Here is a 13,193-nt window from a genome sequence, read left to right as displayed (position 1 = left end):
GCTGCTGTATAGAAAACAGACTATAAGGAGTAAGTGCAGAATCCCAAATATGTCTCAGGGGCTATTAGATCCATCAAAGTGAAAACTGAAGGCAGCTTTGATGAGTAGGTTTGCTGACATTTGACACTAGAAATTACTTAGGTGTTGGTACAGGGTTTAGGGCTGCCTTGCTCACCTGCACAAACCTGGACCCTACCAGGTGCCTGCCATGCTACTGGCTCTCCATAGACAGTGTGGGACAGAGAGACTTAGCTTACCACTAGTTAATACAAAAAAGACCTCAAGGTCTGAGCTGACTGTGCACTGCTGATGAGCCAGCAGCAGCCAGTTTGGCTGCCAAGAAAACTGTTGCTGTTTCAGGTTACATTAAAAAGCTTGAGAGTGAGGAGGGGAGGTTGAGAGGGAGATGTGAAAATGAGGCCATTTCATGTTCTTCACTGTGTCCAGACCATTGACCTGACCCTGTGTGGCAGTTTCTCTTCCATCTTCTCATGGTAACATCGTTTTAGCAGGAGACTGCGTACAGATTCATCTGTGGTTCTGTCCCCCCATTCCCATGCTCAAATAATAAATTCTCTATGGTGCCACTTAGAGACCTCTCTTTTCCCTTTTTCATACTCTGACATCATGTGAAATAGTCCATACTCTTCCTGGTAACAATTTACAGGTGTATGGAGCTCAGAACAACTTAGGACAACTTAGTCTTATTTCTGAGAGCAGCAACAATCACTTTTAAGAGACATCATATGTTCTGTCACATAGTTTGGTGGGCAGTTTACTTTAGTAGCTAGTGGTGAATAGTAATGAGAAAAATAAAGTTCTTGATGACAAAGCCATTAGCAGAATCTTACCACTTGGACTCACAAAGTAGAAGAAATTTGTGCTTTGAAGTGAGGAATGATTCGGATCCCAGCTATTTCATTTGCAGACCTTATGACATAACTTTCATTAGCCTCAGTTCCCTTCTATGTGAAATTAAGACAATTATGTCCAACTCAAGTTTATGTAAAAATTACAATAGCGTGTGTTGAAGTGCTATCTTTCTGATAAATATATTGGTAATAATTTTCTGTTCTTTCTTCTTTGTCCCTGGTAAAGGAGCCACCAGATAATGTGAAAATGTACATTTTAAATGGTGGAAATAGAGGTATATTTTTCTCTGGTTAATAATGAATAGTGGTTGTTTGTTGTGTGATTTAAAGGGAACCCATATGGCTTTTTTGAGTAGTTTGATCATTATCAATTCCCCCCACCCCGGCACCAGGGATCTAACTCAGAATGTGCTTGCCAGGCAGATGTGGCACCACTGAGCTATATCCCTGGCCCCATTATCAATTTCTTGCTGATAAGAGAAATATTTCTCAAGGACCTTAGAATCACTAGAGTTTTTATAGTTTAGTAGAAAGAGTCCAACCCTGGTAGATGTCAGGAAAGCACAGAGAAAGAAGTTCACTAGAAAGGCTCTCACACAGATAACTGGTTCCTGTCTCACCTGGATTTTTAAAAATGTAACAGCTACTCCACAAAACTAATTTTTGATGGTCTTTGAAAACTCTAAACCTTTATCATGCAAAGCCATATAAAATGCTACCTTTGCCTGCATTGAAGCTACCCACAAACCATTGCCAAACAGAATGGAAAGCAGTGCCTCTGCTTAGAGGCAAAACTAAAGTGTTTGGGGTTGAGGAGGGATGTAGATGGAGGAGTATTGTAATAAGAGTAGGTCCCACTTGTATGGCCGACCTCAGAAGAATAGTAGTATTCATACATGTGAAGTTTGAGGCAATTCCAGCAAAGCATAACAATAAACGGGAAGAAATTAGGAATCATTATATATATGACTTCAGTAAATGGTAAATAGAGCACAAAATAATGGAGAAGGTTTTTTTAAAAGGTCCAAATGTTGAATACAAAGCTAAGCAGACTATTATTCTCTAGGCAGTCGAGTATTAGTGAGGGCTTTTGGGGACGTAAGAAAATGAGAAAAGGGATGTTTATCATGAGTGAATTTGGATATAGTGAATAAGATGCACCATAGAACAGGTGAGATGGAGGTAGGGCAAGAACAAGTTGGAGGCAATAGCAAAAGTTCAGCAATGGAATTGTGAAATCCTTGGATCCAGCTATGAACACCCTTGGAAGACTTGATGGTCATCTATGACTAATGCTCATGAGAACAGCATATAGAGGAGCCTGGGTCTAGTTACGGTTTCCTCCAGCTCAACTGAATTCTCACTGTGCTCCAGTATTCAAAACAAACAAGCCAAACTTGCCTATTTGCAGTATTGCTTTCCCTTGTGTAGGAAAGAACTGGAGGGGTAGTGAGGCCAGCAAAGAACATAGTCTGCAGCAGATGATCTCATTCTTAGCTCAGGTGCTCTGCCATTATGCTTTGGCAAGTCAATACTCAAGTGGTTTTAAGGCCATTGGTTCTGTGATTGAGGATGCTTTAGTCACAAGGACAGTGATTTTTAGTATATTGTATATAGTAACTATCTTAAAATTAATTCTAAAGTTAAGATGATGACAATCCCACACTATAAGAAAATTCCCATCACAATTTCCAGTAGCTGAGTTGAGGAGAAGCAGGTGAAAGTGCAGGAAAATCTAGGTGGTCAGAGTGTACAAAACAAAATGTACCCAATATGCGTATGTTCACAATCTCCCTTAAATATTACACATAGTATTGATCAGTGTAAGGAACTGCCTAGGTTAGCCCCAGGAAATAGTATCTGTAATTTACAGAGGACTGCAAATAGTGTCTTCCCACAAGAAGATTGGAAAATGATCTCATAATGCAGAGGATATTGGAGAAAGCATGCATAAGTTGCCTATAATTAAGCATGCATAATTATGCCTTGTAGTATGGCATAATTAATCTACAGTCAGTGCTACTGTAGTCCTGCCTAACAAATCCCAAATGCAAAACTCAAAAGATCAACTCTTTCCAAGCACCATAACATTATCCCACAGATTAAAAGAAAAAAAAAGTATAGGAATACAAAGATATGAAGCACCCAACAAGGTTAAAAACCAAAGCTGAAACATATTAGAATCAGCAGAAAAGGATTTTTGAAACTTACTATAATTAGATTTCATATGTTCAAAACCTAGAGGAAAATTGAACTTGTTAAATAGAAATCCAAACCCTAACTTTGGAAATTCAAAGTTCTGTGTCGGAGATGTAAAATATATTGGCTGGAATTAACAGTGGATTAGACATTGCAGTAGAAGACAAGTAAATATGAAGACATAGCAATGGAACTGTAAAAACTGAAATAGGAAGAAAAGAGACATACCAAAATGAACAGTGAACCATGGGACCAGTGAATCAGGTGCCGTGCCCTAAAGTACATGCCAGTAAATTTGTGAAATGAGAGAAAAAGAAGAGAGAAAAAAAATGAAGAAATAAGGGCCCAGTTTTATGAAATCTAGGAACTTGGAGCCAAGAATCTCAATAAAATTTTAAGCATAAAAAATAAAAGTGAAGAAAAATACATCAACGCACATCATAATTAAATTACTCAAATCAGGATTGAAGAGGAAATCTTAAATATACCTACAGAAAACAATATTTTACATACAGAGAAAGAAAAAAAAGAACCACATTTCTCATAGGAAAAAAATATAAACAGTGGACCACTATTATTAAGGTACTGAAAGAAAAACACTATCAAAGTAGAATTCATTAGTTAGCAAAATTATCTTTCCAAAACAAGGGGCAAAATAAAAAATTATTCAGGGATACAAAAGCTGAAAGAGTTCATCAACAGCAGGTGCACTATATGAAATGTTACTACCTTTCAGGCAGAAGGAAAATGATACCAGATAAAAACAAGGCTCTTCGTAAACAAAGAAAACCATAAATTATAATTATCTTCATGGATATATTTTAAACTTTCTTATTCAATATATTTAGGGTTAATTAACTGTTTAAACAAAAATAATGACTTATATGGAGTCTCTAAGATATAGAATTATAATGTAATTATAGTAACCACACAAATTCTAGGGAGTTGTGGAACTATACCATTATGAGGTCTTTGTATAACACATGAAGATTGTATAATTTCATTTGAAGGAACATTATAGTAAGTTAAATTTGTACACTATAAACCCTAAAACAACCACTACAGTAATACAGTGAGTTGCAGTTAATGATCCAATACAGGTAAATAAAATAATCATTAATGTTCAAAATGATACTCAAAAATAATAAAATAATAATAAGAATAAAATATACTAAAAAGAAGACTAAGGGAAAATTAAGAAAGAACATGTGGAAAATAGACAATAAATAGCAAGATGATAGATTGACCTCAACTATATTAATATCACATTAAATGCAAATTTTAGACCATAATTAAAAGGCAGAAATAGTCATATTTGATAAAAGTCACAAAAATATTAAATATAAAGATATAAGCAAGTTAAAAATAAAAAGCAGGAAAAAACAATACCCTGCTAACATTAATTTTAAAAAGGATGGAGTGGCTATATTGATATCAGGTATATTAGATGTAAGAAAAATATATCCAGAAATAAAATGTCATTTAATAATGATAGCGATGATCTCATCACTATAAGACAATGTAAGAATTATATTTATGCACTGAATAATAATGCTTCATGATATGAGACAAAAATTCATATAACAATAGAAGAAATAGACAAATCCATTCTTACAGTTGAAGATTTCAACATAATTTATCAATAATTAATGGAACAAATAGGCCAAAATACTTCCCCAGCTTATTTTATACAGTTGCCATTAACCAGATACAAAGACACCGTAAAAGAAACTGATCTTCTTCATGAAATGGTACACAATGCTTTTTTAAATTTTTTTCAAGTTGAACCCAATAATATATTTTAAAAGAATACAAAAATAAATAAATAAATAAATAAATGTAATACATCAGAACTAGGTGGAGTGTATTCCAGAAATACAGCATTGGTTTAATATTTGAAATCAATTAATGTAAGTCACATATTAAAACTACATAATCATATGATCATATCAAGTGACTCAGAAAAAGTATTGAACAGAATCCAATACTTTAATGAAGTATTTACTGTCATTTAATGAAGCACAAATTCCAAAAGTGCTATTTGGGAACAAAGTTGTGCTATAATTATAAGGAAAAGAAAGAGAATTATAAAATACAAAAGTCAAGATCATGTTTACATCTGTGGTATTTCCAAGACAAAATACGTATTTTCTTTTAAAAGTACAGTTTGTACTCAGTATTTGATTTATTGTTTTCCTTTATACTTTACACTCATGGGATGAGTATTTCTTAATTCGCCAATATTTAATACAAGAAAAATTTAAAGCTAATATTTTTGTTACTGGCTTTTTTCTGAATATCACATAACAGAAAGGTATTTACTTACTTTGTTTATAACTTTGGCAACTCATAACATTTGCATATTGAAAGGAGAGATTTTATACCAAGTATTCAATTTGGGGGGGAAACGTGATATTTTCTATAAACAGAGGGAACTGCTATTTCAAGTGTCATATTATGAAGAACAATCGTGATTAGTTCCAACAAATCAAAAAATAGAGAGGAAGTAATACCCAGCAATCAGTCACAAGCAATCCAGCATTACAGAAAGACAACAAAATGTGAGTAGGCTACCAATTATGTTTTCTACAATTCTGTGGTTCTTCACTATGCAAAGTATAAGTGAATTTATATTTATTCTAAATAATTCTATCATGTTTTGCTCTTTATTTAGACCCATGTTGGAATCAAGATTCCAGTCACCTTCTATCCCTCCCTCACCAGAAACTTGTCTGTAGATTCTGCTACAAATTATTTACATGCGTTTATGCTACACCAGTCATATAATTATGTATATATCCACATACCATAATGAACAATTGTTTCAATCATTATTTTAGAACCTCTTGCTGAATGGGCATATCCAGATTGCTGTTCTTTCTTTCTTTCTTTCTTTCTTTCTTTTTTTTTTTTTTTTTTTTGGTACCAGGGATTGAACTCAGGATCTTGCGCTTGCAAGGCAGGCAGGGGCACCACTGATCTAAATCCCTGGCCCTTTCTTTATTCCAACATGTATTCCATTCATTCATTAAGCTGATGTTAATAAGTACCTACTGAGGTCCCAGACATGATTCTAAGCTAAAATGGAAAAACAAGACCTATGCCCTGTGAAGTGTGCATAGCTTAGTTTGAAACAGACTTATACACAAAAACATAGGATATTTACAAATTGCTTTGGTCCCATTTAAAAGTGGTCCTGTGGGAGTGGATGAATTTTCATTACAACTCAGAAAGAATAGCACACAGTATTTGTGTATAATTCTGACACATGAAGTTTCATGCCCTAGTCATAAACATACTGGTGACACACTGGAATGCAAAGGGCCTGGCAGAAGGGGTGATATGTGAAAGACAATCGTAAAAATATTTCTAAGCACCTACCTCTGCTAGATTCCATGATGAGTTTTTCTAACTATACATTGTCTTATCCTATGAGCATTATTTCCATTTTACAAGTAAGTTCAGTAAGTTTTTTGAAAGTATTCAAAACAAATGAATTAATTTTGGTTTTTCCGATACTCTTGAATGAGCTGAAGATATATGAAAAGTACTAGATTTTTCCAATTTCTGATTTAAGACTTCCTAGGGGTTATGGAAAAAGAAAGGGAAATTCAAAGGCATCAGTGAAGAGTTGTGAATGTATGGACAATTAGATAATGGTAAGAGGCTTGGGCCCCTCATTTTTATCTTGTGTCACCATGACTTCGAGATGTGTTATGATAGGGAAAAATCTTCAGTTTCTATGTTCTGATTAGCTTGTTGTCTAAACCAGCAATATATCTGGAACAGAGCCTGGTGGTTTTGGGGAAGTTTTCTAAATAAGATAGATAAATCTTTGCATGGTTATCTGGTACTAATTCCATTACCAGTCGGTTTTTTTCGAGCAGAAGCCTTGTTTTAGTTTTGGTTGTGTTGTGTGTGTGCATGTGTGTGTGCACTATTTAAAAACATGGCAGGCCAGGGATTTAGCTCAGTGGTGCCACTGCCTGCCTTGCAAGCACAAGGTCCCAAGTTCGAGCCCCGGTACCAAAAAAAAAAAAAGGCAGAAATTTTTAACACATAAAAATTCACAGTGCTGAAAACTCAGTCTCTAAGGAGAAACAGTGTGGCAAATAGTCACTGATGTAAGAAAACACTGTAAATTAAGGCAGCAATAGTCCATGGTTGCTAAGAAAGGAACTTAATTTACAACTAGGAACAGGTTTACATTCTTTAGAAATTCTAAAAATCAGGGGCACAGAAATTGATCTGGTAAAGGAGAGGAAAATAGATTCTTAATATTGGCAACTACATCAATTTTAAGTTCTGAAGAAACAACTCCTAAAAATAAATTTATTAACCATTAAGGAATTAGTTGATGTTTGGTTATCCAAAGTGAAGTATTTATGGCTTCATTAGAAGAAATATCTTTTATTGTAGAAAACATCGGCTTCAAAATTGCAGTCTCCACTATGTCAAATATATGAAAATCAAAAATTAAGTGGTTAATGGTGAATGGTGCTTAATGTAAAAAAGAAAAACTAGGATTGCATCATATTTTAGAGTGCTACTTGCCCTCAAACTGTTTCAAAATGAAGTAGTGACACATTTGCATATTCCACATTCGTGACATTGTGTTGTTCTGAGAAAGGATAACTGGAGCTGATGGCAATTTTTATCTGAAGCAATTTGTGCATGTTAGCAACATACCATATCCTGTCAGTGTGAGAAGAGCATGTGGGGCCCATTAACTCACCAAATCTGCCACCATCCTGCAAATTTTTATTAAGCAAGTGCAGTCCCTAATAGTCACTTATGTTATAGAATATGTGTCAAATGCTATCAGTAAGCAAGGAGATTATTTTCCCCTAGTGAGAAAGCATTTAAAGTGTGTAAGAAGCCTTGAAAAATGAATAAAACACTTTAAGTGATCACTATATTAGTATAAATGCACTGTACTGGGAAGCCATGTGCCTAAGTATTATATGCAACATTTGCCCCTAACAAGTTCACTGAGTGCCACCTTGTTCATAGATATTTTTCCTTCATATTTTCTTTCTCACCCTAACAATGAACCTGGTTGAAATAAAGTGGAAAAATGCAGTCTGCTTATGCTTTTTTAACAAGTGCTATTAGCAGTTGGACAGTTCTGATTACCTTCAAACACTTATAACCAGGAGAATCAGGCCATGAGGCTGCTGTTTTTCCTAAGCTAGTCTTCCAAGCCAAAGCATGTCCTCTTTATTAAGCACCTTGTGGTAATTAAATCAGATAGTGTCCATTGATCTTGTGTTGAATGTCAGGAAAGAGAAGCTAAGTATAGAAATCCCATTATCTAAATAAATCCAGAAAAATCTCAAAAGGAGCACGTCTACAATGCCCTCTAGTATTTAATAAAGTCTGTAATGAAAACAATGGTCATAATAAAATTGCCTGTGAACTGCATCTTCAGAAAGACTCAACTATGCATTCATATCTCTTCCATTACTGTAACATGCCTTTAAGATATTCAAGAGCAAGTAGTACCAGTCCTTGAGCAAAACTGAAGGATAAGAGTGACAAAGTAATAAGTTCTAGAAATTTAGAAAGAATAAGAAACAAAAGAAAAAAATCTGCCATCAGAACCAGAATAAAAACCTAGGCTCTTGCTCCATCAACATATTCTTACTTGATGTTTTTGGTACTTTACTTTAAAAAAAAAAAAAAAAGATCTTTCTTATGCCAGACCTACTCATTTTCTGGTTTCTGATAAATAAATCCTTTATTCAAAATGACACCTCATCATAATTCATATTGCTACCACTCCAGTCACTGTGCTATCTAAATATAATGCAGTGAAACTACTACACTTAAGTGCTAGTCCCAAGAGATAACGTTAATAGTAGCTCTAAGGTAATGTGGGTTATAAAGAAAGTTGAGTATTAATTATAACATTTGCCATTTAAAAAAAAACTTGGCGGTGCATGTAATTTTACCTCATTTTCTCATTTGCTACTGTTATTTAAATTGCTTCTCAACACTAAGCATATGTATAAAAGATGATTGTTCCAAATTTAACCTTTTAAATAAAATGTATTGCATTAATTAAGTCATTACAGTTCTCTCTATTTTCTATTATGTTTATTCACTTATCTTCTGTCCTGAAGATAGACATCTGTGTCAGTGAATATTTTGGAGAAAGACCCTTAATTTTTATGCCTATCACCCACTGGATTTTCCACACTGTTTTAAAAACTAGTTTATTTTAGTGTTCTAAAGAATTTCACATTGTCAGTTAAAATAATGATAGGTATTCCTACCAGGAATAATAGACATTTTTCAGCCAAAAAGTTGAGAAGTTTCTTGTTAAACTTAATGTGGGTGGGGAATTTGGAACACTTAGCTTGAATTTTTTTAAAAAATTAAAATTAAAAATTGAAAGCCTTACTTTATACTTTATAACTATACATAATAAGACCATATAGCACTCTGGGGTTTTTTTGTTGTTGTTGTTGTTGTTGTTGTTGTTGTTGTTGTTGTTGTCTTTCCTTCACTTCAAAATAAACTAGAGTCAGGTAAATCAGAAAGTACTGTAGTATCTACTGTCGATGTCCAGTTTTCCATGAGATGACACGTGAAAGTGCCTAGTGACCTGCTGAAGCCCAGCATAGTCTCAGTTATTCTCTCCTTCTTTATTATTCTGAGAAGGTAAAATCACAAACATCACAACCAGCACCAAATGTATCACTCTTAGCACTTTCACAGCTCCTGTTTGTGAAGAGACCTCATCTTTTGAAAACTGTATACTTGGCCCTATGCCAAGTGCTTTGCAGTTTTTTCACTTGGCTCCAATAACTTCTGTGGACTGTTTTGATCCCCATTTTCACATGAAGAAACTGAGGTTAAGAAGAGCTTTTAACTTGCCTGGGAAGCTGGCACTCAACTCACAATTCTAATTATTAACTATTATTTTATTCTACCTATTTTTTGATGTCACCTTAAAAAGGATGATAACAGCTAATATTTATTAAGCATGCATGATCGTCTAAGTACTTTGCTTACCACAAACCTGTTAGGTGTGACAGGACTGAGGCACAGAAAGTTAAAATGACTTTTTAAATACTTAGTAAAATAACCTTAAACCTTTTAAAGTAATGACACAAAACTAAGTTTTCAAGCCAGGATCTTAATTCATAAAGATGGTTTTTCATCTACGAAATAGGAATGAATAGTTTAGCTTGAACCCCTAGAAATGTAGATTTATGAACATGTTAAAGAAAATGATAGCTAACACTCATTCATATTAGTTGCCACAGAAAAATTTCTATTGATAGGATATATACAAATAAAAAGTGTTTTAGCATATGTGTTTGCATGTTTTTTATATTCAATTCATATTACTGATCATTCTTAAAATGTCCCAGATAGCAATTCTTGTTTCACTCTTATCACAAGTATAATGGAATAAGAGTGTCATTTAAGCTCTGGTTCCTCTACTTAGGAGTTATGTATGTCTCTTTCTCTGTGACATGAGGATTATACTTACCTTTAAAGGTCATTTGATGGGCAGATTAATTAGCATATACAAAGTACATAGGACAAAAACATAGCTGCTATTCTTATTTTTAATTATCATCATTGATTTCTAGTACTTTTCTTCTTATGCTATAGATTCTACTATAAGTGTGTTCTAGGCATGGGAAGGACAGGCTCACCATAAGTACCTGACAGATACCATCTGTCTTACTTCCCAACTGGAAATACAGCAAAAGTATAACAAAATTTTTAAGCAGTTCAAAACAGAATAATCATAGACATGTACAGTGTTTATCTAGACAGGAAAGACATAGACATCTATGAAAGAAGGGTAAGAGAAGTGGCGAGATTATATATAATAACGAGGTCAGTTAAATATGACTGAGTGTTCTGGGCAGAGGAGGGACAGACATGTGACTGAGGCCAATCTAGTTAAGAAAAAAGGAAGAAGGCCTCTTTAGTAGCAAGCTTCCCCTCACCTATCTTTACCCTATGAGCCCCAGAGTTTAATAAACTAACATGGACAGTGGCATATGGTAAGCAAATGAATAGTTTTTGTCAAATATTGAAGTTGTTTTCCACACAGGTGATTAAAGATTAAGAATGGTTGTATCTGTGTTCATGAGGAATATGAGTTTAGTAGTTTTCATGTATTCTTCTCCTGATACTAATGTCAATAGTAGCCCTATGGGATGAGCTGGGAAACCTCCCTCTAAACCCTGGTAAAGCTTCTATAGGATCAGTATTATTTCTTCCTTAAATGTTCAGTGGAATTCAGTGAAGCCATCTGAGTCTAAACTTTTCCTTGTAAAAAAGTTTTACATATACTCTTTTATTTTGGAAAAAGTTATTGGACATATACTCTTGTTTTGGAAAAACTGTTATTGGGCTACTCAAATTATTTTTCCCTTTTTAAGCTTTGGTAATCTGAGCCTTTCAAAAAAGGTTGTTTTTTTTCCCACACTACTGAGGCAAGAACCTTCATTTTCTAACTGGTGCCCTGAATTATGAAGCTTTGCATTTAAGCTTTGGGGAATGGGTACCATTCTCAGCCCTGTGTGAATTGCAGATGCCTTTTACCTTTCTAATCTGGGTGATTCTTTGCCAAGTCTTTGAGTACTTATCTCATATATGTGTGATCATCAGTATTCAACTGAATACATGAAGGAATTCTCAAAAAGATTAGAAGTTCAGACAGCTCTCTTCCTGGTTATCTGCCCTATTCATACCACCTGCCCTGGCTTCCCTGGACATCCTGTGCCATGTTCTTAAGCAACGAACATCACTGGACACTTTCTCTGACAGAAGCTGGGGCTAGAGAAACTGCAGGATTTGCTGCTTTTATATTCTATCACTGTCCTTTATTGCCTGACATCTAACAGTCAAATGCCACTATTTCAATTTTGTCCAGTGTTTTAATTGATTCGAGGAATTACAAATTACAAATTACAAATTTTTTTCTTTTCCTTCATTTGGAACAGATAGCAAAATCTAATCCTTGAGAATTGAATGTATGCTTTTATGCTCAATAAGCTTTCTTATATATTATACATCTCTAAGCCCTTGAATTTAGTTTCTTTTCTTGTAAGTATAGAAACAACAATCCAGATAAAGGAAAGTATCAAAATATTTTTAAATGATGTTATATTCCTAATAGATCTAAAAAAAACATATTTCTTCATAGCTGTCTTTATAAATGTCCTCAGGAAAAATGAAGTACAACAGTGTAGGCTGGAAGAAAAAATATTCTCAAATCTTTTCCAGTAAAATTTTGAACTTACTATGATTATATTTTTTTTTCAAAAAAATGTCTGATTTATAAGCAGGTCTAATCCTTGTCTTTTATTTCTTCTCCTCAGTAGCAGATGAAAGCAAATTACATTCATTGGCTGGACCCAGACCTGGTAAGAAATTCCTTGTATCTGACTTTCTATTGCCCTTCCTGGAAATCCCTGTCTGTGTTTTAGTAGCAGTTGGAACCTGTTTCTGCCTGCCCATAACTGAAAGGCTTTCTAATTAATACATGAGATGTCTCTGATGTCCACAAAGATGAGTTATTGCTTGGCTCTGTGCACGGTGGCATAATGTATGCTGACTCAAAATGTTTGAGAGGACAGAAGATAGGTTTCCAAAAAAATTATAAATACAAAATTTAAACCTGTACATCAACTGAATACTTAACCAATAAAAATATTGAAAACCAGAAAAGTTAAAAATTCTTTCCCACAATGACTTTCATATCAAAACAGCAGTACAGAGAGCTCCAGAGTAAGAAGTATGTGGTAATTTCTTTCCCCTATAAGAAAAAAGAAGCATTTCCCCGTTACCAAAAAGGGCTGTGAGAGAGGTCTTGCTGCTCTCTTCGCTCAGAAAGGGGCCCCCAGATGTTCCCTGGGAAGCCCACTCAGATATCTCAGGGTCTCTAGGGCTTTATCATATGAAAAGTTCCTTTTTGTCTAAATTCCATGTTGCCCCTTCATTACCAAACGTTCTGCCTTCTCTTTGTTTGCCCTTCCTTTCTCATTTATTCACATTAGTTGCAAACATTTGAAGCTACCTACTAAGTTTGCAAATACCATAATAATTCCTTTCCTCCAGGGGCACATTACTTTGGGGAAAAAAATATCC

The 13,193-nt window shown here is 34.5% G+C and overlaps 1 protein-coding gene across 25 annotated transcripts in view; it reads left to right on the top strand.

The window, feature by feature from the left end:
• Pard3b (par-3 family cell polarity regulator beta) overlaps positions 1-13,193 on the top strand; it is a 1,069,040-nt gene that overhangs the window by 670,648 nt on the left and 385,199 nt on the right. For 22 of the 25 annotated variants that reach the window (XR_015449088.1, XM_087205812.1, XM_004851169.4 and 19 more), the window contains one exon: positions 12,425-12,469. The exons of 1 other annotated variant lie outside the window; for it this stretch is intronic. Coding sequence is in view for 23 of the 24 variants with exons in the window: in XM_087205812.1 (XP_087061938.1) it covers positions 12,425-12,469 (45 nt within the window). In the remaining variant the exon portion in view is untranslated. The remainder of the gene's footprint in view (positions 1-12,424; positions 12,470-13,193) is intronic. 2 more of the 25 variants (XM_087205808.1, XM_087205810.1) reach the window with 1 other exon arrangement.

Source organism: Heterocephalus glaber, unplaced genomic scaffold (assembly GCF_053883595.1).
Source record: "Heterocephalus glaber isolate CG9 unplaced genomic scaffold, H.glaber_assembly_v1.0 deba00000621, whole genome shotgun sequence".
Classification (NCBI taxonomy): Eukaryota; Metazoa; Chordata; class Mammalia; order Rodentia; family Bathyergidae; genus Heterocephalus; species Heterocephalus glaber.
This window is presented reverse-complemented; position numbering and strand designations above follow the sequence as displayed.